This window comes from Bombus flavifrons, chromosome 10 (genome assembly GCF_040668555.2).
Source record: "Bombus flavifrons isolate JBK064 chromosome 10, iyBomFlav1_principal, whole genome shotgun sequence".
NCBI lineage: Eukaryota > Metazoa > Arthropoda > Insecta > Hymenoptera > Apidae > Bombus > Bombus flavifrons.
The window spans coordinates 10,509,207-10,535,379 of NC_138451.1; the positions used below are offsets into that span (position 1 = coordinate 10,509,207).

Genomic DNA, 26,173 nt, shown 5'->3' on the forward strand with positions numbered 1-26,173 from the left:
GGGTTTAATGAACTACGACGTGAGAAACAGGATGCGAGACATAGAAAAATGTCGAATGAAAAGAATGGAATAGGGTCATGGGGTAGAGAATATTGGATATGGGATGTTAGTATTGGATCGTGTACACTAAATACGCGATGGAGAATATATGTTGGACATATACGTGGGAATGTATGGAATATGGGGCATGAGATCGAGGAAATTGGTAGTTCTATTTGGAATGTAGGGGAAAGGAACTAAAGTACAGGATATGGAATGTAGAGTAGGATAAATGGGCTACGGAGCACGGTTTAATAAACATTGGAAACAGAATGTGGAAAAAGGCATGTGAAAAATGACGATAGAATGAAGGGCGTGGATATATTAAATATAAGATACGAAAAGGAAATATGTACTGTAGGATTTGCGATAGAAGATATGGGCTAAGGATGCTGAATATAAGAGAAAACGTAAGGAATAGTGATGATAAAAGGTGTAACTCCAGCTAAATCCTTTTTACTTCTCTCTACAAATTTTTCGGAGCAACCTAATGCATATTTTGTAGCTTTTATTGTACATTTTAAGATTTGCTTTAAACTTTGCCAGTGTAATCATAAATAGCAGCTGGCTGTCGTTGCAAAACTTGTGAAGTTTCAAAATATTTCCTCTAACAAACATAATAGATTCATAAAAGATTCGTATAATTATTGGTAATTAATAAATATTTGTGACCTATGTAGATGCAATCCAAGATGATAGAATGCCTTAGAAATTGCACGTAAATAAAAAGGATGCAACGACAAACTTTCAACCCCCTGTGTCGCCCACGATAAGAATAATCGACCGGAACGCTTGGTTTTACTAAGATAAAGGAAAGAACGTAAGTTGCGGGTCAAGGTCTTCGACATTCGATGCACGGTCTTCGTTCAGCACGAAGTAGGTTTCCCTAAACAGCCTGGAGACTACTCTACTCACCAGGCGAAACTTTTTCACGCTTGACATCCAACTGATAACCTCCAGACAACTTCTTCCTTCCAAACAAAAAATAAACAAACTCCTTTAGATTACTACGATCTTTCTTTTTTTGGTTATTACGTTTGATCAATTAACAGGTCAATCGATATCTCATAGAAAGAAAACGCACGAAGAAAAATAGAAGCGATAAGATAATGGCGAAAAGAAAAAACAGGGATAAAATCATTAATGGTATGAGGCCGCTACGCTTGAAAGCCGGATATCCGGCGTACTGTCAACTGCGCAAGAATCGCAGAAGAAGAGGGTTGATGAAAGTGGAAAAAGCCAAGGGTTTCGAGATTTGGTCAGAAACTTGTGCCAACTCTAGCGAAGGGTTTGAGACGCGTCTAGCCTTTGAATAACTTTTGGAAAATTCCGATACAATACTCTTCATACTGCGTGTTAATTTTCACGTGTACTTTCGCAATGAGTATCTTCCACTTTTTATATACGTTCTCACTGGTTATTAATTTTATTATTTTAATCACGATAGTCCTGACACTCATAATATTAATAATATTTCATGTAATGCAAATAATATATTTCTAAAAATGTTCTGCGATAAGTGTTCGAATTCTTGCATCACTCGTTGTTTATTTATTATTATCTTCCATTATTTAATCGTATACTTTCGTAAGATCTATGTATTCTCTCTATTCAATTCCTATATCCAACAAGAGATGGTCTCTAACTCGTGAATGATTTTCAAATACGTATTGAAGTTTTAAGGATTTCTACAATAGTATTCTAAAAGGTCTTCCGTTATCTAATTACATAATTTCCCAAAATCTACGTTCTATTAAATCCCTACTGCCCACGAGATTCCCACTAAGTAATGAAAAATTCCAATACGCTTTACATATATCCAAACTCTTCTACTATCTAATGATATAATTCTCGAAGATCTACATACTCTTTCTATCCAACTCTTATTAACCACGATATAATCCTTCGTTTATCAAAGATCTCCAGTTTCTGTGAAATATCGAATTTGAAAGAAATACAACACGATTTCCAAGAGCACCTAGACCACTTGTTCGAAAGCTGGTACGGGATAGGATCGAGCGTCCATCGCTAGCGATGTGTCACCGGCCGAGTCGTCGGTAGGGTGCGCAAGGGGGTGCAAGTTGCGCGGGCGCACTGCCAGGACTATCGATTTCGCGAGCAGAAGGTGCCACACGCTGGGCCATCGATTCGACGCTCGTCTAAAAGGATTGTAGCTGGTGATCCCCGAAAGACGACAGACGCTCGAAGGAGAACTTACTCGAGCAACTACACTCGTGATTAGTTCAAGGTGGGGCCGATTCTTAGAATCGGTCGGATATCGTTTCTCCAATTCTGGATACCACGCTGGTCATCGATTCCTCCATTCGATTCAATCTAAGTGTCTCAGAAGAAAAAGAACGTAGATCCGAGGATAGGATAGCCACAGTCTTGGGCTCCAGTCATGCCGAATTACTGTGCACACGAGGATTACGATTATGGGGCAGCCGATGGAACATCGCAGGAGGGTCCTGGTAGAACGATACAACAGGTGCCAGGAGCCAGGCCCATAGTGGACCCACAAGCCCAAGGAGAGGTCGATCCCACCTTGTATCCTCAACCAAAGGAGGCGACGCACAAGATTCGTGGCAAGAGCGACGTGATCGAGTACCTGTTTGGTTCCGTAGATCAGGAATTGCTTACCGTGAAAACGTTCTACTTCTTCTTCTATTCTGCCTTTGGTTCCCTTTTTCCTCTGATGGGAGTCTATTTCAAGCAGATGGGCATGAACGCCGGCCAGTGCGGTCTCCTGATGGGACTAAGACCCTTCATCGAGTTCCTTAGCGCGCCTTTCTGGGGTTCGTTGGCTGACAGGTGAGAGGTTCGATCTACTAGACTGGTAAACACAGTAACTCTCAGTAGAGAGTTACTCGTGCAATTCAATGGCAATTATCTTAAGTCTTTTCGTTAAATTGTATGTACTATATACTCTCGTGGCATATCGTACATGTTGCATATATATGTTATTAAAAAAAAGAATACCAAAGTGGCAAAGTTCAAATATCAACGAATGTGACAAGCTTTAAATCTTTCGGTTAAACTATATTTCGAATGCTTTCGTAGTAAATTGCACATGTTGCTTATACAAAATTACATAATTTGCATAATTTTAATAATTACAAATTACATAAATTGCAAAAGTATTTGTACACCTGCCGTAGAAAGTTTGTATGTGCATGTTGTGCGTATTATATGAAACATTTTGGCAAAATTTGAATTTAATCTGAAAATATACACAGGGGTTGCAAACTATTTGCTACAAATTTATATTTAGTAAAAGTTCAGTATAAATAGCCACTTTAAGTATAATAGTAACGATTTATTTGATTTCGACCTCGCGGTTAATAAATGCGATTTAGTTATAGTTTTTCAAATCACACACTTCCTCTTCCGATCTCCTCATTTATCCTTCAATATCCTTAACCTAGTTACTGCATATTAAGAGTCTACGTTAGACATTTTTCTTATTTTAGAACTATCATTTCCATCAGCCACTTCTACTGCTATTCTTTATCTTTTCCCTCCTCGTTCTTCCTATCTTCCTTAGTCATTCCATCATCTATTCCAATTTTTTATATCCCAAAATCTTGTCCACACCTGTGTTTATTCTTTCTACTCGTGTGCAGTCTTCTATCAAATATTTTAACGTCTCAATATTCCTCTCACAGACATTACACCTTCTTTCCTGCTCCCATCTCTAATATCTGTTCTTCTCTTCTACGTTTCCAAGTCTCATTCTATCTATAATGCTTTGGTCCTTGGTCCTACTTTTTCCTTTAAATAACGTGACATCCTGATACCTCGTAAGTACTTACATAATCCACTTTAAGCATATAATAAGCGTTACAAATTATCCCTCCGAATACTGGGGCTTATTAATATTGCGGATGACCATCTGCTTAAATACTTTCGTGATCTCTGCAGGATATATGCTTGTACTAAATATCCTGTAACTTCTGTATAATGTTTAGAATCGTTCCAAATTCTACAAAAAATATAACCATGATATTAGTGTTTTGCTACAGTACTAGTGAAATTTCAAAACGTTTCATGTAACACACGCAATATGTTCATAAAGAATGTCGACAAGTATACGAATACCTTCTCGACCCACTATGTGTATGTACATATATGTTATTAAATAGAAAAATAAAATGCTAGTGGTAAAGTTCAAATATCAATGAATATGTTGTAAAGAAATGTAAATTGGACGAATGACACGAGTATAGAATTCCTTTTACGTGTCTCTGCTTACTTGCCCTTTTAACTGGTATTACATACACGTATGTTTGGATTGCATACATAAACAGTTTGCTCGGCTAATGTTAGTGGATATTATCCAGAATCCAATATTGCGTGGGTTAGCAAAGCTGGGAGAGAAAGCTTCAACCTCTTATCGATTTATCCGCCTCGAGGACAGAAAGAAACGCGATTTGACCAAGCCAAATCACACAGTTCCAAATTTACTTAGGAAATGGTTGTTTCTTTTTCAGGTGGCAGAAGGGCAAGGTGATTTTTTTAGCCTCTCTGTCTTGCTGGATCATCTTCACTCTTCCTCTGGCCTTCATGCAACCACCGGCCACATCGTGTTGGGTTATACGGAACAACACGCCGTATCTGGAACCACCGAACCCTAAATTAAGAATAGTTAAACGGTCCGCCAATCTTGACGATTTTTATCATCGGAATGACGAAGAATGTTTAGAGATAGCGGACAACGTCGTTTTCGAGAGGCTGCGTAAAGACAGCAAGCTAAATCCACTGGCGGCTCTCAGTTTACAAATGAATAAGGGCACGATGAACGATGTACGAGAAAATTACGATCTCAATAACGATAGAGTTCGAAGAGAAACGCAAGAAGGAACAAGTACTTCAACAGAAGAGAGCCCTGTCGAAGATTTGAAATACAAACAGCTGGTGTTCGAAGAAAACGATCCCGAAGCTAAGACTATCGACTTTGAGACTCTGCAAAGGAAAAACCGTCCAGCTGATGTGCTCGAATACAAACGTTTCCTAAATGTAAGCTCTGTTCTCTGTTTCAGAGGTACCTACAAGTGCATAACAAAATTGAAAAATTTCAGTGCCACTAAGAAAAATGTATCAAAATTTGACAAAACAGCGAAAATGACGGAATGAAGAATGTGGCACTGAAATATGTTACACAGAATTATTATATTCATTTGTTTATTCAAATAAAAGTACCAATACCTGTTGGAAAAAACCAAAACTAATTTTGCTCGGTACTGTACGAATCTTCTCTATACATTCCGTGCTTTTCGGGGCGTTTAAACTTTCCACAAATACATAAAAATCCACAGTCTAATTATTACTACTATTTAGCTCAATCAAAGAGTCATCAAGTTTAATTTCCATTAATTTCAGAACCAACCTTTGGACGATGGAAGACCACCAAAGAAGGCGTATACGCATACCAAGACGAGAGTGAAACCACCACCAATGAAGGTCATGGTGAAAAGAGACGCCAATGATGAAATTTCAGAGGAGAAGGAGTCTCTGTCCAAGTTTCAAACGGTCACCGTGAACCCCCCAAGTAAAGTATCCTTGTTGGACGAAGAGGAAGAAGAAGAAGAAGCGAACGAAAATGACGAAAATAATGACGAAGATGTCCAGATGCCGTTGGTTAGGACCAAACGTTACGTCAACGTACCTCACTCCGGTAAGAGTCCTCATAGTGTTTCCAATGCCGCGAATTACAACGAAGAGGAGAACAAAGGATGGGTGAAACCTCTCTACAGTTCGATTGTCTACAGATTGCCGGTACATATCGCTTTCATATTTGACAATTGCAGATGCTTTTCTTCACTTTCGTGTCATCGCTTAACAAGCAATTACTGTTCTAGGACATCCAAAAAACTTTCTTCCTCCTGTTACTGTTGGTGATAGTGGGTGAATTCTTCTCGGCGCCTGCGATCACTCTAGCTGACTCTGCCGTCATCACTTTATTAGGCGAAGACGCGGACAAGTAAATTTTGCCTGTTTAACATCGAACTTCTAATTATTTCTTTGCATTTCGAGCTTCTTTTCTGGTACAGGTACGGTCACCAGCGAATGTTCGGTAGTTTAGGCTGGGGTCTTGCTATGTTCTTCGTCGGTATCGCTTTAGATCACAGCACTGCGTTCTCCGAGCATCCATGCGGTCCAGATGCAATGGAGAAGAATTATACGATCTGCTTCGCGATCTTCAGCGTCCTCATGGGTGCCGCTCTGATCACTGCCACGCAGATCAACTTTAAATACGATTTTCCGGTCACGGAACTGGTGAGTGATCAAATATCATGGTTACCAATATCACGGACCAAATGTCGAATCAAGTAACCCGTCTCGTTGTGCAGGAAGTGGAGAAGCCTCCTGCAGAACCAACAAGGGAGGAACAGCTGCAGAGTCAACTGTCTCAACAGTTGAATCTGCCCAGTCTTCAGGACTCGTCTGCAGGGGTAAATCTGAATGTGAAACAACAACCGCCTGAAGGCAAGGTAATGTATCCTTGATTTGAAGTGTTTACTCGGAACTACAAAGTGGTACTGACACGATTTCTCGGTGAAATTCACAGAAAATTTCATTCCAGAGGAATATCTATCAATTTTTTACTAGACTCTACAATAAAATTCCAAAGGGATGAATTCCTTTAAATCTTATCTTTCAGGAAATCATATGTGCGATTATTTCAGATGACATTTGAGACATTATAAAATATAAATGTACTTACATTAATACATTGAAATATACACATTTTCTCATGAATTTACATTTTAATTACCAGGTTGATGGAAAGAGATATTAAAATGCTTCTGGAGCGCAAAGGGTTGATGATATCGATCCCGTGAGACAATTATGCATTTTAAACGAGCTTCGTATTGTTCCAGACGAAAATGTTCGCTCAAACGACGCGAGAGATCCCGGAATGGGTGACCGTATTGAAGCAATTCAAAGACCTCAAGTGCGCATCCTTCCTTTTCGTCGCGTGGTTCATGGGATTCGGTATCGGGCTGATTTTTACCTTCCTCTTTTGGCATCTTCAGGACTACAATGGCACACCGACTCTATTTGGTGTCGCCTCCGTGATCAATCACATTTCCGAGATATTCGCTTACTTCTTCAGCTTTAAACTGATCCGTCAAATCGGTCACGTGAAGGTAGTTCGTTCATTTAATTTTCATTAAGAACCCTTAAATTTAATCCTTTCGAGATTAATTTTTACGAAGATTGCCGAATTATCGTGCCGTTCTCTGTTGCCGAATTTACTGAAAACTTTTAGAACAAGCTACGTATCCTATTTCAAAAGTCACTTTTACGTTATTCCATTTTTTCAAATCTGGATGTATCATCATCTGTACCAATCGTATTCTTGTGTTCGTGGTTGAGAAAAATCCGTCTCGAAAGGGTTAACGCGATAACATATGCCACGACAGAACTATCTATGTTAGACATAACATGAAAATAATCTTCATAGTAAATTTATGCAGAAGGTAACTTCATTTTTCGTCATATTTGCAACATACGTTCATAATAATAAACATGGATTGCGTGCACCATCTTTAAGCCACTTAGTGATTACGAAACTTATTTTTAAAGTAAATACGAACACGCAATTTCAGGTGTTGTGCATGGGACTGGGTGGAAACGTGTTTCGTTTCCTTTATATTTCTTATCTGACGATTCCATGGTGGGTGCTGCCTTTCGAATTCATCCAGGGAATAACCCATGCGGCTGTATGGGCCGCGTGTTGCAGCTACATCTCTCATAACACGCCTCCACAATTGCGTACGAGCGCGCAGGGTGTTCTTCAAGGTATCCATCATGGTCTTGGCAGGGGATGCGGAGCTGTGATCGGTGGCATGTTCGTCGACGCTTACGGTGAGTTCTTAGTACCCTGTGTTGCGTGATGTCTTATCGATTCACTTTGACCACGTGTCGAGAAATGCAAGTAATTCGATATTGATTCTTGGAATATTCACAAGATTACGTTATTAATAGCTTTCCAACGTTGCCTACGTCGTTTCTTAAATAAATCGATCAAGGCTAAATTCACCAAAAAATATTCGTGTCTCATCGACATTTATGCAACATCGCTTTGCCAAATTCGGATTCTCTCATAAAGTTGGGAGAATATTAATCAGTGAAATTTTCTAAGTCACGAGTTACTTACGGGTTGTAAGAATTAATAAACTGCCTTGCGTAACAGCAACAAGTTTGCTAATGAAACAAATCAAGTTCTACGAACAAAGTTTTCGAGTTACAAATCAGTAGATAATCCTAATTATTCGAATGTTTGTTCGATTATGAGAAGAGTCTATGACCTACGATTCGTAACATATCAATACATTAATATCATTGATTGGTAGATCATTGCGCAAGATGTATTACAAAATCTCTTAAACATCGAAGAAATGCTAACATACTTTTCCTGTCGAAACTGATTGATGAAACTTTACTTACTACCTGTCGTTCGCAACTTTCTAAATTGATTGACTTGCGTTTTAAGACTGGTCATATTCCTGCTAGCGTTTGTCGTTGTCGCTGATTCCATCGATTGATCGTGTAAGCCTACGAATACATTTGGCACCGCATTAAATTTTCCTCTTTCAATTCTATCAACGTGTTCAGAATTTTCATTCACAGACTTTCGCAAAGCTTACGTGACACATCCTTTTACGTACGTTGTGTCTTTCCATGTATATGCATTTTGTACTTCTTCTACATTAAATGGGACTCTTTTTCGTACAATTTCCTAGGAACAACTGCGACATTCCGAGCTTACGGTCTCATCTGCATCGTCGTTCTTGGCGCGTTCGTGTTCATCAACTTTTACAGAAAGGATACAGGCTTCGTCTCCGAGCTGCCACAGACGGAGGATCCTCGTCAAGTAGCCGAAGCGACACATCTGGCACCGCACGGTGTACCTAGCAACGCCATTCCTCGCGCTCTCAGCTCTACTCGACTGCACGAGTTGGCTAATCAAGACACGGGCTACGGTGCCACTTACCAATCTGGCGATACTCTCAACGTGCCAGGTGCGAATGGAGGTGAGATTTCCGCATCTTTGTTCGTAATTGAGATACGTAATTGAGAAGCTTCCTAGAGAAAGGATCCACAAGATAGATGATAAACTCAGTAAATTTGCGTTGAAAGATTTACTTATAGCTTTTTATTAATATTAACTACATATAATGGCTCTTATATTTGCAAATTAAATAAGAATCTCACAATAAGTGAGAGACTTTAATTCTAGTCTTTCAATACTAGTAGCTGCGTTTCAATTAATAATTGCAATATGAGCCTTAAAGAAGTTTCTGCTTCTTATATATTTACAAGATTGCACGTTATTGTATTTATTACAGAATTTATGTATCAGTTAATTAGGTTCACATCAAGTTTCGTATCACTTAATAATATATACTTTCACACGACTACAAAAATTTGATACTATGAAAACGAAATGCAGAAACGATAAAAATGCAAATATGTTTTATAGCCAGTATATATGTTATCAAACTCCTAATGAATCAAATGATTAAAATGCTTGCCGGTAGCCATTGTCGATGAGAGAAGATCTTTTCATCGCTAATAATAATTATTACGGGCCTTTCTAAAGAAAGTTTTTTCATTGTTCATTCGAGCGTGTACACGATGAAATACATTTTCAGGCCCAGTAAACCCGACGAATCCATTTCTGAACACTGGAGGCGGCGGCGGAGGTGGATATAATTACGGTATGACTGGCAATGGCGAGGACGAGTATATCCGTAGGAGCTTCCAGGTTTAGTAAAATCATTCTAACTAAAACGTCCACAAAGAAGACGTTTGTTGGAAAATAAATGATAAAAAAAGAGAGAAAACTTCTACGCAAGGCTATACTCTCTGAACGAAAAACACGTTTTTCTTTATTTCTTTTCGTGCTTTTATTTTTATACAGTCATCAACACCGTTGTCGTGCCAGCTGGTTACCCTTAATATTCCGTTTTCCTCTGTTTCACAGCTTTACAATGAGGTGATTAGCAGGGAATTCGACCTGGTTAAACCACCGCCGATAGTGACCCATCTACACGCTCAACAACCATGCACCAACCCCTTCCATCAGCACGACTACGAATGGTAACAGTCCGGGACGTTCGATCCCACTTGAGGTGATTAGGATGCTCATGGAACGCTGGTCGATAACCGGCATGTTCTCTGGAGAACCGAAAACGAAGGACCAGCTTCGGAGTGCTAGGCAGAAGGAATTTTTACACGGTTAAAAAAATTCGATGAAAACCCCTTGGTGCCTCCTTGGAGCAACACCGTTCGTTATACTCGCATTAAAAACGCCTGATAGCGTCGATGCAAACTATTGTAACAAATTAATCACGGTATAAAGAGCAAACAAACAAAGAGAATTCTTTCCGATGCTAACAATTCGATTATCAAGCTTGGAGAAGCATCGAAAGGATAAAGCGCAACATTCAAAAAGATAAAAAAAAAATTGACCATGAGACTGATCGATAGAACGATGATTTAAAAGTGCCTGCTCACTATGATCTTGTTGTTTACCGTTGAACACTGCTGGGATTACGAGTTTCGTAACGCTAACGTAATCGACGAAAAACATTCGAAGAAACATGCGTAATCGGTGAGGATCGCTCGCTGGGGGCACCGAAGGGCAGCTTCGATCGGATTAGAGGAACGTCTGCGAAATATACGAGACGAAAGTGCAAGCGCGAATCGAAAGAAAGCCATCCGATAGAAATATTTTGTTAGGATATAAACGTGTTGGTCCCGTGATACGTGATCGTCTCGTAGAATCCACTTTTAACGTTATTTTAACAAATTTGAGATGCAAGTGAAGACAAGATCTTCACGTACCACACGGATCATCTCGTGTATATGCATAAAAGGCCACGATGTACAGCAAAGAAAACAAATGTCTTTCGTGACTGAAATCTATGTACGTAATATACCTGACACGTGTAGTACGGCACAACACGATCTGCGGGGTCGCTTCAACGAAAACTCATATCCTATACAAGGACTTGCATTCCATGGTGGCGTTCGAGTACATTTTCATCGGTTGTCAAATACGAATCGACGAGAACGAGATTTTCAAAGATTCCATCTTCTCTAACCGGTCAGTCGAGACTTTCGCGATTTGAAACAGAATCGGCCGAAGAAAATCGATTTGCGAGTTTCTCATCGTACGGATTCGAGAATTCGATGAAATTCGGGTCACGGCCGCGCCCTCGAATGCAAGCAATTCGATGTAACTATTACGTGTATCTTGATGTGCAAAATCGTATTACTCCCTTCGCTTCTCACTCGTTTTGTTACGATTCTCTCTACTATTGCGTATCTAGTATTCTTTGACGAAAGTCGTGAATCGCTAAAGATCATTGTAAATACTATTATCTCTCTCTCTCTCTCTCTCTCTGCTTCTCTTCGCGTGTGAATATTAAAGAATGACCCTTGACTCTTCTCTCGTTCGCCCGTTGTTTTCCGTTTCTAGGCTGAACGTTGCTCGTTGCGTGTTGTATCTGTAAAATGTTTCACACGTACTGTAATTACTGTAGACTATCGAGTTGTTAATTCAAATACTGTTTTCTTATGTGAACTGGAAACCACGTTTCTCCGCGATAGGTGTATGATATTGTTAATAATGAGAGATAATTAAGCGGATTCGTGATAAAGATGGAAAGCGTAACCCGGTCTTTATCGTGGGAATCTCAATAAAACTATTAACGTCGTGCGTTTGCCCGAATCAACGTTGAAGTTCTCGAGCCATCGCTATTTTCTTACTACTTAGTTTCAGTCAGACAATGTATCGTTTTAAACGCACTCAATTCGATCTTGTTCAAAGTGAAAGCTCGATTCGAAGCCGCTCGAATCGAAGATAAAGTGATCCGAGAGCACATACCCCGGAATGTTTTTCACTCGATGGGGTATTTTTGTTCGATTTGGTTCGGCTAAGTGTGCGAATAGCCTGAACCAAGCGGAATCTCGTTTCCCGAGGCACAAGCTAGACGTAATGTTGTACCTACATTACCTTAAATGAAATTTAAACACTAAGGCATATAGCATTGTACGTATCAGAGTGCTTTTTAGCTCAGTATTGTTACGTAATCGGTACGGTTACATTATTATTAATCGTATGTGTGTGCGTCAGAATGAACACGTGTCACAGGGGTGTTTCGTTTTCTCATTGTTCCCCTGTATGAACACCGGTTTTCGAGGACACCTTCCACCGAAATCGAATAGAATTAAGCACGAAACGGATAATCATAATGTAGTAGCTGATGTTGTAGACGCAGTTTCCATCAGAATGTCCGATGGACGTAATAAGACAGCGAACAACGTGGATCGAACCTCATTGTCTCGCGACTAACATGCACACGTGCACGATACACAATGAGATAACTTATCTAATTAACCATCGAAAGACAAATATCGAATGATAGTAGATTGGATAGATCTAGCGCTTGCAATTGGTCGGCCACACTCCCGATGCATGTGATTTTCTAATAATTTGAATACGATACTTTGTTGGACATTGCGTAAACGAATGCTTCTGGCGTCCCATTTATAGTTTGCTTTCGTAGATTTAAGAAAAATCGCTGTCAAGCCTGTTAGATTTGTTACACGGCATCCGGTGAAAGGCGTGCTCGAAATAAATGAAGTTATCAATTATTTGTTTCGCGTTCTTCGACAACTAGCTCTCTAATAATAATCGTACGATTCGCAACAAGCAATATTGCGTGTCGTTACCAACCGGGCAGAACACTTTTTTAATGACATTTAACTCCAAGTCTTCCTATCACGTAGACCTATTAAGAGATCAGAAATTTCTGTCGGAGAAAAATTCTAAAAGCAGGAATAAAAAGTAGCAGGAAAGCAAGGAACGTCTGAGGAATCGCTACATATTGCGTAATATAATGTAGCCAACGTCATGCGATCGAACAAAACATACGGTGGATTCTAACTTTACTTTCACCTTCTATTAATATTTCACACGACGTATCTTCTCTTTCCTCTTCTTTCCACGTATCTTTTACCTTTTTCTTTTTTGGGCGACTTTGCTCGAGCATACTTTTCACCCATACCAACGCGTATCTCGTGATAGTCACCGTAACCAAAGTGGAGGACATAGGAAAAGTGCATGACAGGGAACATTTGGCGAACTCGATACATATCATATAGCGATTAAGTTGAAGAAAAATCGATGTAACATTCGAGGAACAGCCGCTTCGCACGTGATTACTTCGTCTCGCTTGGTATCGTCGGTAGAACGACCGATAACACGTCTTTCGTTTCTAATACTTCTCGAGAGAGAACGATTCGCGATAAAGGAATACGACGTGATCGCGAACAAACGGGCTGAGATCATATCTTCTGTTATGTCATACGATCACAATTCGTACATACATTTCGTGTTTTTTTTTTTTTTTTTAAATACGTTCTCGCGTTCAAATGACTGAAGTAACGTACATAGAATTCGGTTCATTTCGCAATTCGAGCTGTTCATCGACGAGCTAAGGAATTCATTGTATTCGTATTGAGAAAGGCCTGTCGAGGGATTCATGTGCGAAGCGCGATAAACGATAGCTGTACGATAGGTACAGCGTCATTAATAGATTATTAACAGAGAAAAGATATAATATATAGTAACGATGTAATTAATATACAGTTTCAACAAAAGAGAACCGTGTCTTTTATACGCTTTCCTTCCATAACTAAGCTAACCTGCCCGTTTGCAAACGTAAAATAAATTCGTAACATGCATATACAGTGGCTACAAAAAGTATTTGTACACCATTATTTGTATTTATCATGGCATTTATATGCTAATTGTATAATTAATTTCTATATACTAGGTAATTTCATATGACTGCAAAAAATTGACATTGTAAAAGTGAAATTTAGCACTTAATAGAAAATGGAATTCACTGGAAGAATAAAGTGTACAAATACTTTTTGTAGCCACTATAGCTATTCATAAATAATATTTTATTCACATTGAAATCAATTGAGGTCTTAACCTGTGCAAGCAATAGGATGCATTCAAAGGCGTAAAGCAAGAGGCGAATATCATGCGTTTCTTAAAACGGACGAATGAATTAATATTTTGTTAATTACGAACACTGGCTAAATTTTTCTGCCCGATATTTATGTAGCCATTTGTTCAAAATATTCTATAAAAGTTCCATAAAATGACGCAATATCAGTTGGAAATTGCAGGTATGCGATATGCAGTTGACGTAATAAGCAAACATTTTGTTCGTTTTCGTTTCTTTTTATTCAAGATACAGTAAGAATTAGTGGGAATGATCGCAAGATAACACCCAGTACTTGGTAAATAAAGGTTTATTCGATATTCTTTTGCCTATATCAATATTACTTATTTTGGACAAAGTTACAACTAGAGGCACTAGTCAAGCTTAAATTCTAGCCGACTACGAGTTCGTATTATCATCGGTATACTAAGCTATGTTCCCCCAAGTATGATTCGGAGAAGAATCGAAAGTTGTATCAATGATTGACTAGATAGGACTAGTAAATTAATTAACAACTATTATGCTCACTCCGAGTTTTGATCATTGACCACTAAGTAGTGTCTTTTTTTTTCTTTTTTTCTTTTTCTCTCTATAGATACCGATCGGTATGTGATTGTGTGTGTGTATATGCGTGTGTGATGTAATATAATAATATATTGTAATACATATATAGGTATATATGTAGAGTGTATACGTGATGCAATTCGCAAAGATACGAGGAAAATACGGAAAAGTCAAGAGAAACCGATGCGCACCCTTTTAGTCTCTACTTAATAAAAACACTACCCTATGAATGTAAACTAGTTCGTCATAAAACTTACTACTGATTTTCGTGTAACATGAAAGAACGATAAACACGTGGACTTCACGTTCGTCACCTGTATCACACATTTCCGGCGATCTATTTCTTTTATGACTCTTCGCCATTTATAATACTACGAATTTTGTGTACACCTGCGTTTCCTCTCTCTTCTTCTCTCTGTATTATTTCTTTTCTTTTTCTTGGTATGCCACGTAAAATAATTCCGTAATACGGAGAACAACATAGCTGACCCAGATCAAGTGAGTATCTGTATAAGTTAGTTTGGTTATTATGCACAAAAGGTTCAATACACACTTGTAAATATGTAAATTGAATGTGTGTTCGTAAAGATTGGATCCACGTGTAATATATGTATTATGCAAATGGCAAGAAGCAAGCAGAAAAAGGCAGCTATAGTAGAATTCGTTTGTTTGAAACTTCAAGCGCGAAGAAGAATTAATCGTTGATAACATTGGAGAAGTTCAACTCAAAGAATTATTTTATGTTAAATAAATATGTTCATGAAAAATTTAGAAACCATAGCAAACATCGGTTAAATTAGCTTATCATTGGCATTATTGCATTTGGTTTCCAGTTCTTATTGGCACAAACATGTACACATTTTTTGAATTGTTGCATAAAAAAGAAAAGAAAATCGCAACAGGAAAAAAAAAGAAAGTACATAACAAACAATACTTGTAAACAATCAAATTGATAACAATCAAACTAACAACATCCGATGTTGTACTATATACAACTATAGTCCTTTCGACGTAATGGCTGCTTCTAATACTAGTATGTAATACTTGAAATGAGATTAGTTTGTACATTTGTCGAGTTTCTCACACAAAACTGGACCGACACCGGGCAGTGTGTCATTACGGCAGAATAGCAGTAAGTGTATAATACTGGCACAGTGAGGCAATGATCTTAGGATTCTCTAAAACTGTTAATAATATAATGTATAGTTTGTCATTCACCTACTGACTCATATAATTCATCCATACTTTCATGTCGATTATTCTTACTCACACATTTCCTCTTCCATTTGTTCCCTATGAAAACCAATAATAACAACATCGAACTGTCGAGGGCCGATTCTTTGTCGACGAGTATCATAAAATATTAACGCAATGTAACTTAGTTTGATAATTACGAAAACATAATTATTTGTAACTCGAACCAATTGAATACGCCGACAAGGAATCGATTCCTGTCATATTTCGTTAAAACTTTGCAACAGAGTACTTAATTTGCATGAAGATCCTATACTCGGTAGTCACAGCCTTTAGGGATGTAACTTGATGCATGTTATATCACTGTTATTCCTAAAGCCTAGTAAATACTGCAGGCACGAATAAAATCCCGAGATATCGTCAATTTGGATTTTTCCTTCCCCCTACACGATTGTTTTAAAATAACTACCTGTTGGTTGTTACTTGTTCCACTTTTAAATAGAATAAGTATAAGAATTTCCAATCATTAAACTAATTTTTAGATATGTGTCAAAACGTGGAAATTTATCGAGTTGTGAATACCTACGCACAACTTTTGACTTTTTTCAACCTGATTTATGTTGCGAAACGAAAATTTTTTTACTCATCTAACAGTCTATAAAAATTGTCGAAATTGACATCATACTAACGATTAAGATTAAGATTCGAAGTATCGAAAGTTATAATAACCCTATATCTAAACTGAGCAACTATCGAATCGTAAAACCTTCGACGGCTCGAAGACTAGATAAGCCACTAAGGGCTTGTTTTTCTTCACATTCTGAACACGATTCTGTATATGAACATATCGTACAACCTCAAAGTCCCAGACATGCGTGAGAACCTATGATTTATGCTTTACTGATGCCACATTCTGCCATATCATAACACGCTGAACGAGCGGTCTAGTTTGCAGTAGGAACTACATAGTTTGATAACCGAAACACTGTATCATCTGCAGAGATCTTATTATTACCCTGATTTAGTCAGATATCGACTTCAAACATATCTTGTTCGATCGGTTTTTTAACCCAACTCCCAAGATGTGCCTTTACGAAAGCTTCCTTCAATTGATGCTTGGCAAGCTGTTCGCAGGGGAAAATTAAACGAAATAATGATGAACACAGCTCTTGTACCGATGTCTAATGAGATTATTTCGACTTACCGAGTAATTCTGTACGGATGATTTCGCATCCAAGTAATGGCGGCACTGATTTTTATCAGCATCGTCTATAGTATCAAGTTTACCTAGCAAATTGTAGAATCTTCTGAAGAGCCCTTGCTTGGATATTCTAGAGGGTTTACCTGATTCGTCTTTTCCAGTGGTACAGTTTATTACCTCAGCTTCTGGTTGACCTATAAGATACAACAAATTACAATGAAGACAAATTACAATTATTTAAATCTCCCTCCTTTCCTCTACATACCAATTGTCCAATTAACGCTGTAATTAGGTGCTTTCCCAGGTTGTCTAACTTCGGAAGATGTGATAAGACTCATTAGCGGTTTACTGAGTCTATAGGGTGGTGGTAGTCCTTGAATTGTGTTTTCGATACGTCCGCAGACCGCTCTGTACATATGGCTTGGGTTCAATAGACTGCCAAGAACGATGCTGTGGAAGTAAATTGGCTCGATGAAGTGGCTTAGAAGTGCACCTTGCACACCAAGTACGTTCCACCGAGCTATTTTGTCCGAACACGACATCGTCAGCAGTCTTTGGCCCTATAAGTTGAAATAAATATTTGCACTAAAGTCTGCACGGAAATGAAGAGTATTTACTTGATCGTATTCGACATAGAATACATCATACCATAAGTACACCATCCCATGTTTGAATACCTTCACAGCTCTTTACAGGAATGGTACCTTCTCCAGATTCTATTTTGGTTCGCAACTGACCTCTTGCTCTTCGATTTGGATGTTTGTCGACAGACTCATTTTCTTCGTGAGGTGAAAAAATTCTGGCATCTCCACAAGGAGCAGTGTTTATATATAAATGAAATTGAATTCCTTGTCTTAGTTTGAAACCCTTTTTTGCCGGTTCTAAGATAGATTCCGCACCACGATCCTCTGTATGAAGCTCCAATTGTTTATACAAATATTCGCACAAACATCTCCTTGCAACTACTTCTGCATGGCAATCATTCAAAGCACCACCACTAACACTAAGGTGCTCCCCAGAAACACATTTGGTACCTTTTATGTAAAAAGAAAAAAGAAAATAATATAATCTCTTTGTATACATTTTCAGTTTTTATACAAGAAATTATATAAAAAAGTTATTTCTCACCAGTTGTTACGCATATCAATTCTGCATCCGATCCTTTAGTTTGAACAATGCCGGCTAAAACTTTACGACGAGCATGTTGCGGCTTCGATTGAATTAATTCGCTAAATTTTTGGTTCACCATCTTGCCAATTTTATCAGCTAACATTTGAGGTAACGTCATTTGATCTTGCCAATGTCCGCTACTGGGAAAGTTTGGCAATACACGAACCGGAAGAGGTATACAGAACGAAGAACTATGAACGTTCCTTAATTTAGCTAGCGCTGCTTTACTAGCTGCAGCTTTCGCTAATTTTTTACTTGGTCCAGTTCCCTCAAATGTTTCTCCATCGACTGTGATCGATATCGTAAATTTTGCATAACTTTCTCCATTGTCAGATACGCAATTATACACTACACCAGGATATAATTCATTAATAAGCGCTACAGGCCCTTTCTCTAAAAATTTATTTGTGCTCTTTGGTTCTTGGGTCAAAGTTTTAAAAGCATTTACTAGATGATTGTCACGTTCCGTAACATCGCTTGTAAAATCTGGTTCAAGAGGAATAGAAGGTTGACAAGTGTTAATTGCTTGATGAACTTCTGGTGTATTTCTAAACTGAATGATGTTTCTGAGAGCCAGTTCAGCAGCAGCATGTTTTGCCATTTTCTTGGTACGTCCTTTGCCCTCGTAAGTTTGTCCATCTATTTGCACTGCTATCGTAAATATTGGGGCATGTGTAGGACCAGTTTGGTCAACTACTTTGTATACTGCACCAGTTTTCAATTCATTCAGGGCACACACCGCATTTTTGGGCTGTGGATTCTTGTGACGCTTCTTTGGACTGGTTGTACCTGACAAAAATAATAGAAACAGATTAATTTACTTGGTGTATTCTAGTTGGCTTTCCTTTGCTCAAAAGAACTTGAACCTGAAAGACTTATAAGATGATCCATGTTCTGCTTGTTTATATCAAATCATCTTTAATATGCACATGCGTAACAACTAAGTGCTGCTCAATAGCGTGATATAAGATCGTGCAACCAGCCACTGACCTTCAGGTTCTGATTCGGCAGGTCTCTTCAAGATCGATCTTGAGATATTTGGCTGCTCCATCTGTGAAGAGGACAACAACAAGCCAGTGCTATGGATTTGGAACAGGTATCTATTCCAAAAATGACCTTAATTAAATGAAACTCACCCCTGTCAAGTGAGTCTCCTGCAATCCTTCCGCAGGAGATGCAGCAGTGCTAGCACCGACTGTGGATACATTGCAGTCTGGAGATCGGAAATGAAAAGAATACGATTATGAAAATTGTGTATGCGATGGATGAATAAAAGATCGATGTTTGAATTTCATACTTGTTTCGTTAGAGTCTTTGTCATTATGCAGCACCGTTAATCCGTTCGACATTTCTTGTCCAACAAATGTGTTGGAAAACGCACTGGAAAAGAATCTTGTCTTGAAGCACTGTACGTTACATTGATTTTAATTATACTCGTGTCACGATATGTCCGCAGCGCCACTGCTGTTTTTTTGCTAGTCTCGACATAACCTAATTTATCGCGCGTATTTGCATCGTAAATTTTTTAAGAAAATTATACACGGATACAAGAAAAAGAAAGCGGGCAATCGTGGATGCGGATTTTAATCAGTCCGATATAACAACACACCTCTTGTTCAAAGTAGCGCAGCTTGTTTATTGCGCAGAGCAATACGCACACGACAAAGAAAACTCGCGCGCAGAGTCGATTCAAAAGCGAGTCAACGGGATTCTTCTGCTAGAATCAGCGTAACGATGCGTGAAAAGTTTAAGGTGTAACGTAGACAGACACATGAATGTTTACATAAGATGTATATGATGGATATGACATCCTGTTTTTATGTTCCGAGAATGACTAAAAGTAGCGTTGCACGATTATCACGGAAACATAGAAAATCCGTTTCTTTTTCCTTTTCACATTTTTATAACCTACATACATAACAATTACGCGTGCAAAGAATAGCACATATATAGAATATTTGCCATTCAGAACATGTATCATCTTAATTGAGCTACTATAACACCAATTTATTCATATCTTCGAATAATAATGAACATTACGAATGCGATAAAATGGTAAATCTGAGATACTCACGTATTTTTATCAGAAGGTAGTTTTGCCATACGAAAACTTTAACCCACCTTGCAATTATTTTTTCCTGCTCCTACAAATAAAACCACAGCTATTAGATACAAATTAGTACACGTGCGACATGCAAAACCACAGAAAAAGATGTTCACCGTTGTTTTCGTCATCAATGGTAATTTTCTTCCCGTTTTCTTACCCATCACGTGATTATTTTCAGTTTTCTACAATTTCAAAGCTTCTTCAGTGGAGTAGAAGTCGCGAATCGTAATTCTCTTCGCATTTTAAACGTCGTGATTTCTCACGACGGTTTAAGTACGTGCCGGAGCAAACTTTACCGCCAGGGAATCCCCGTATAAGATATCATCGATGACTAATATCTGGATACTGGAAAAATACGTGAATTAAAGAAACAACGATATCCTACTTCTCAACTTGTACGTTCATCTTTTTTGTTTTAACGATAATGGTTCACGATCCGTAGTAGAGTTTTTCCATTTCGATCCCTATTCATTCGAAGAGAAAGATATAACTGACGCAATAAGTTTGCACAACGGTTGCTGTAATTTGATCATTCCATAAGAACGATTGGCACAGTTCATATTCCGATGAGTTCGAATGAGCAACTTTCTCTTTTTAACTCTTGGATAGTCTACTAGAAATAGGATGGTTGACAAAAGTATTCGAACACTATTAGAAACTTTTTATGTATGCTGACGTGGTGTTAGATGTAAGGTGCCCAAGAAATACTCTCGATGTTCAACAATATAATTTATTTAACAATCAACAGTCACCTACCAACAATCAACAATCCTCGCTTTTCGACTATGTTTGCTTCGCTGTTACACTTGACCCTTCGCACTTTGCTGTTACACTTGACCCTTTGCACTTCTGTTGCTGTTCAAAACCGATTGAATCTTTAGACAGATTCTTTTCTTTTGTTACCTCTCGATATTCCCACTATGCACGCGTTTGTTAGACGTCTGAGACCGTTGCCGCGTACGCATTCTTACGAATATTCGGCGGAAGGACCGTAGGGATATCGATTGGACATTAGGCATGTCGGCCTTACACTTTGATGACATTATGCTTGTGTCGCGAAGTCGTAGAGTGCCGCCACAATGCTATATAAAATTTTGGAATTTCATTAGCATTAAAACGAAATACAACTATCGTGATTATACTGACAAAATTTGAAAGGAATTTGACGATTTACACATACAGGGTGGTCTAAAAATCAGTCCTCACTGGTCAATCCACAATCAAAAGTTAATCGGCTTTCAGTCGACTATAAATTGCAATATTACGAATTTCAAAAAAGGTTCTGCTTCGATGACAAGCCAAGGACACCTTGGTCTTTTTAAATGGCACTATGTATTTTTGTCTGCATAACACTGTATGCGAGTTACACATATGCTATATATTGTTGTATGTTCTCAACAGTTTGCGAGGTATTTGTAAAAGACTGTCAGTAACACTATAACATTGTAGAATATATTATTCTACCTATTATTGTGTGTCCGTGACAGCGTATGCGTTAGCATAATGGGTTGCCGGCTGTCTCACGGTGACTGGATAAAATAGCACCTAACCCGGAGACAATTTTTATCTTTTGTTCATAGTTTATATAGGATTGGATTAGGCGTGAGGTTGTAACATGCAAAGGAAAACTTTGCCCGATATGTTGACTTCTACACCATATTAGTAGAATCATCGAAATCCAAGATGACGGTAGTTTTCTAGATAATTAGCAACAACTCTAGCGTAATAGAAACGCAATATTTCTTCTAATTTAGATGTTGGACAAAATACAACTTTATATAGAGACGAAGAGAACAAGAGCTAACTATTCATGCAATAGTAAGCGTAAATACTATTATAGTAGACTAATTGTAAGTTTCAATATGTAATCGTGTCGTATTCGAGTTTCTCTCCGACACTTGCTCGGTACTGTTCAGTACGTGACGTGTCTACTTAAGATAAACTGTCGCAAGGTTAAATATTGCTGCTACCTTTCAACAGGCAGAGCATAATATTTATGGAACATCTGGCAGGACAAGATCAATCGTCAAGAAATTGACGATGATTCGCCAGTTTCCGAAGTGAGGGAAAAGGTAAGAAATTCTTAACGAAAGGAACCAGAAACGGGATGCTCCAGGGAATAGAATATTCCCGGTCGTTTGGAATATCTAGGTTGATCGAAAACGTATCTCAACGCCGGTCGCTAGGAAAAAGTTCGTGAGCTTTTTGTTCCCGAGACGAATTGATCGGCGTCGCGACAGACAGAATACCGAAATATTCATGGGATTGGAGGTTTCCTTGGAGAAAAACTTGCTGTCGTTCAATTCTTCTTTCCCCGACTTTTTGGCAGAAAGAAAAAAAGGAAAGGGAAATCCTCGGATTTTTCTTTATGTTAGAATCTTTCTAGTATGACACGCGCCATTTCCGATACTTAGCGCATCCCGATTGACCCTTAGACAACTTATGATTAATGCATTGCTCGAACGTTTCCTTGGTTGAATTATCGTGGCTCGATTTGCTATGTCTGATCGATTATGTCGACGATGGACGGACAAGTAAATTTGACAAGTTGACATCTGTTTTAGCATGCAACGCTAGTAAGACTCATTGATACGTTTGCCATTGATTATCGAATTGCTTTGAGTTCCATTTATTGATTAATTGCCCGACATAATTTTGATCTACGTAAATCTTGACATTTATACGAATGGTCGAGTAACAACTGGCTATTGGGCTGATAAGGTTCCAGTTGAGGCGTTGGTGTTCGAAGTGGTTTTAAATCGCTCCTTGCGAATCAAGAGCATCAGAAGAAACATGTTAAGAAACTGTCGTTTCTTTCTCGTTCTATCGACGATCCTAATTTTGTTGGTAAGCGATTGTACTTTAAGAAAGGAAGATTCAATGATAAAAATTTTGTCAAAAATTTCAGTCAATTATTTCTGTCCTTTTTTAGCATTTTGGTAAGGCAGATATTAGGAAGGACTGTCGCAGAGAATCGAAGGTTTCATGGGGTATGCTGTACAGCATCTGTAATTATGAAGCCAAAGGCTTCGGTAATGAAGTATTACTATCTTTCTTTGAACGTTTCAGCCGCATTAAGACGGATGAAAGCCGGAGACTTGGAACAGGAAGATCAAAACTTAAAGTGCTACCTCAAGTGCTTCATGATGAGGCACGGTATCTTAGATAAGAACGCGGAGGTAGATGTGCAAAGGGCGCTTCGACATCTACCACGAAGCATGCAAGACTCGTCCAAGAAATTGTTTAACAAGTGTAAATCTGTTCGTGAGTATTTCACGCGTTTTCGTCCTCCATGTAAATTGTGCTATGTAGATGGATATTAAGTTCTTAGGATTGTTAGGTTAACAGCGTTCCACTAAACATGTTTCACATACACGATCGCTGAAAATTCTAAAGTTTTGTTCAAAATAGGAGACGGTAATTTGTTCAACCGGGTCATGATCATTCGTGCGCAATTATTATGATTCTAACATTGAATTACCTACTTTCAGAGAGTGACGATCCTTGCGACAAGGCTTACAAGATGATCAAATGTTACGTAGGACATCACCCAGAGGTAGATACATTTTCATTTGTTCAGAATTTCTTCGTTTAACAGAGACGAATTCATTCCTATTCGCGTTACAGATTTTGCAGAGCGTTCCTTTCCTCTAGAGCCCTCGTCAGGAGAGCCGCAGGGAGATACTCGAGTATTAAAAAAAAGAAGACGATATTACTCCGCTTTCGTGTAATCATTGTGCGATGAGAGACAGAAGAACGAAATAGTGCTGTATGCATGGTTCAACGTTAAATAAAATTGGAGATGTAGCACGGGATAAACGGTGGGAAGAAAACGATAGCCTTAATTCCTCAACGTACGATTTTTCTCAATCTAATCGGTTAAAGATGCACTATCCTTCTCAGCGTAATTGTTTTTTGATTATATACAAATGATATATATACTTCTGTAATTATATCGCTACATCTTATATTTTTAACGCTCGAATGCTAACGTTAGGGTGTGACCTTGAATTTACTGTACCAACTTAGCTGCGGTGGAAACCTTATTTATTTTTGCTATATACGTGCATGACCGTAAAGGGGTTAATCGCGTACGCGAATTCAACTCCTTCAATTCTTCGAAACTGTCAAAACTTCGAGAAAGTTTCGTCCCTTAAGGTATTCATCGGCTTAGCGGATGAGGTTTATTCCTTACAGGAACGCGGAAGGAAAATCATTCAGCGAACGATCGAAACTTCCGACAATGTAGCATATTCACCGAGTTATTGGCGTCTGGCGGAAATTAACTTCCTCGACAATGCTATTTTTCTTACCTTTGCCTCTGTAATTCTACAACCTCGTTTACGCGTCGATGTCTCTTACAGGTCGGTATTGACCTTTCTGTAAGCAACCAAAATGTTGCGGTTATTTAACAATCTCAAAACAGCAGTTGATTAGGTAATAATTATGTCTATGATAATATTCTGATTTCCAGCTTTGTCTGATATTGGTTGCCTAAGCCAAAACTCGACTCTGTATCGTTGGTGTACTTCGTCTACATCAGTTATGACGTTAACATCGTAATTAACATTTCACACATACAGGATGTTAAAAAAAGGAAGGGTTCGATACTTAAAGGGCTTATATACTATTATAGGATAAGGGATATACACTATTATAGGATTATTTATTCAGAAATATTAGAAATTAGGATTTCCAACGATTTCTACCCTATACGATAAATTTATCGATAGATGGATCTATCTACGGTGAATTAAACAGGAAACGATGGTTGTTTAAAGTGAACTAAATACAGTTATGTGATATAAATAAGATAACTAAATTGATAATTCACTAAATTGATAACTCGACTAATCTGAACGAGTTTCGATAAAGCCAGCCATTCAACAAGCAGATGAAAGATACCATCGAAACTCGTTTCTCCCTAAGAGAAAATTATCGTTAATAGGATTTTCGGTAATGTAGTCAACGTACGAAAGAAACACGGCTAGTTTGTTCGGGCCACCAACGTGAATGTACCTCTAACCGACTTCTGAAAACGTGGCTTAGGTCGCGTCTATATTCACCGTGGTGGAAGTAGGTCACACAGTTCTGCCCCATCGGGGTATTAAAACAATCCCTAAGCTGTGCGCGCGGCCGGAAAAGGGCGCGGGGGCCAAGGGGTGGCGTGGAACGGTGGGCGTCAGCCACGGGAAGGGGTAAATAACACACCGAGGGAGGCGGACAACACGCGTAGGAGAAAGAGCAAGGGTGACTCTAGTAGGGAAAAAAGAAGGTGGTGCTGCTGAACGGGGGTTATAAGTGGCAAAAGTACTGCGAAAAGCGAAGAGGCTAAACAACCCCGAGGCAAACGACGAAAGATAATGATGCACCAGTCGACGCGTTCTCCTGTTTCTTCTCTTCTATTGGGCTTTTCAATGCGACGATTTGAATCCTTTCCGGAGGATGTTGCGTATGTGTACAGTTACAGAACACACCCCTTAACAGTTCTCGGAATTATCTTTTCTTGAGTCGAGTTGAGGTCTATAACTTTGACAAAACAATTTATTCTTCGGCAATTAATGGAGGAAAATGGAAGAGCGGTCGCTATAAAAGGTAGAAATATCGATTTTGTCGTAAGTGCTTAAATTAATCCTACTATGGATCTCGAATATTTATGCTCCAATCTCGTTTTCTTTTACGGATTAAGCGTCAATGCAAAATCTCGTTTGTAAATTTTTATCGATATCTATTTTATAGTATTTTAATTATCGAAATATTTCTTTCGTCGCTATTTGTTCCGTTTCAATTCTACGATTTTATCAAGTTTAAAGAAATTAAAGTATTTATACATTGACAACTATTTTGTGCGTGTGCTTGGTC

The 26,173-nt window shown here is 38.5% G+C and overlaps 3 protein-coding genes across 10 annotated transcripts; 2 read left to right on the top strand and 1 right to left on the bottom strand.

Annotated features, from left to right (window-relative positions):
* Positions 1-2,143: 2,143 nt before the first annotated feature.
* jef (major facilitator superfamily domain-containing protein 6 jef) lies at positions 2,144-13,724 on the top strand. Of its 2 annotated transcripts, none has more exons than XM_069122644.1 (11): positions 2,144-2,850; positions 4,530-5,055; positions 5,419-5,814; positions 5,898-6,019; positions 6,090-6,315; positions 6,390-6,530; positions 6,921-7,190; positions 7,653-7,911; positions 8,790-9,080; positions 9,702-9,814; positions 10,034-13,724. In XM_069122644.1, the coding sequence occupies exons 1-11, from the start codon at positions 2,441-2,443 to the stop codon at positions 10,151-10,153; spliced, it is 2,874 nt and encodes a 957-aa protein (XP_068978745.1). In that variant the 5' UTR covers positions 2,144-2,440; the 3' UTR covers positions 10,154-13,724. The 2 variants fall into 2 exon arrangements, with proteins under 2 accessions (XP_068978745.1, XP_068978746.1); XM_069122645.1 differs by having other exon boundaries at positions 9,702-9,767.
* On the bottom strand, positions 9,910-20,632 carry Adar (adenosine deaminase acting on RNA). 6 transcript variants are annotated; one of them, XR_011174341.1, is made up of 9 exons: positions 19,502-19,932; positions 19,341-19,417; positions 19,195-19,255; positions 18,163-18,993; positions 17,683-18,068; positions 17,300-17,594; positions 17,038-17,228; positions 10,992-11,561; positions 9,910-10,263 (listed from the first exon to the last, which is right to left on the bottom strand). XR_011174341.1 is itself a non-coding variant. In XM_069122649.1 (9 exons), exons 1-8 carry the CDS (start codon positions 19,551-19,553, stop codon positions 16,859-16,861), a joined length of 1,992 nt encoding a protein of 663 aa, XP_068978750.1. In that variant the 5' UTR covers positions 19,554-19,931; the 3' UTR covers positions 9,910-10,263; positions 16,849-16,858. The 6 variants fall into 6 exon arrangements, 5 of the variants coding, with proteins under 5 accessions (XP_068978750.1, XP_068978748.1, XP_068978747.1 ...); XM_069122649.1 differs by lacking the exon at positions 10,992-11,561 and adding an exon at positions 16,849-16,957 and having other exon boundaries at positions 19,502-19,931; XM_069122647.1 differs by adding an exon at positions 16,849-16,957 and having other exon boundaries at positions 9,910-11,561; positions 19,502-19,931.
* Positions 20,633-22,145: 1,513 nt separating this feature from the next.
* Positions 22,146-25,085, top strand: Obp9 (odorant binding protein 9). 2 transcript variants are annotated; one of them, XM_069122652.1, is made up of 6 exons: positions 22,146-22,383; positions 22,876-23,158; positions 23,244-23,301; positions 23,381-23,575; positions 23,803-23,867; positions 23,939-25,085. In XM_069122652.1, the coding sequence occupies exons 2-6, from the start codon at positions 23,105-23,107 to the stop codon at positions 23,963-23,965; spliced, it is 399 nt and encodes a 132-aa protein (XP_068978753.1). In that variant the 5' UTR covers positions 22,146-22,383; positions 22,876-23,104; the 3' UTR covers positions 23,966-25,085. The 2 variants fall into 2 exon arrangements, with proteins under 2 accessions (XP_068978753.1, XP_068978754.1); XM_069122653.1 differs by lacking the exon at positions 22,146-22,383 and having other exon boundaries at positions 22,422-23,158.
* The last annotated feature ends 1,088 nt before the right edge of the window (positions 25,086-26,173 follow it).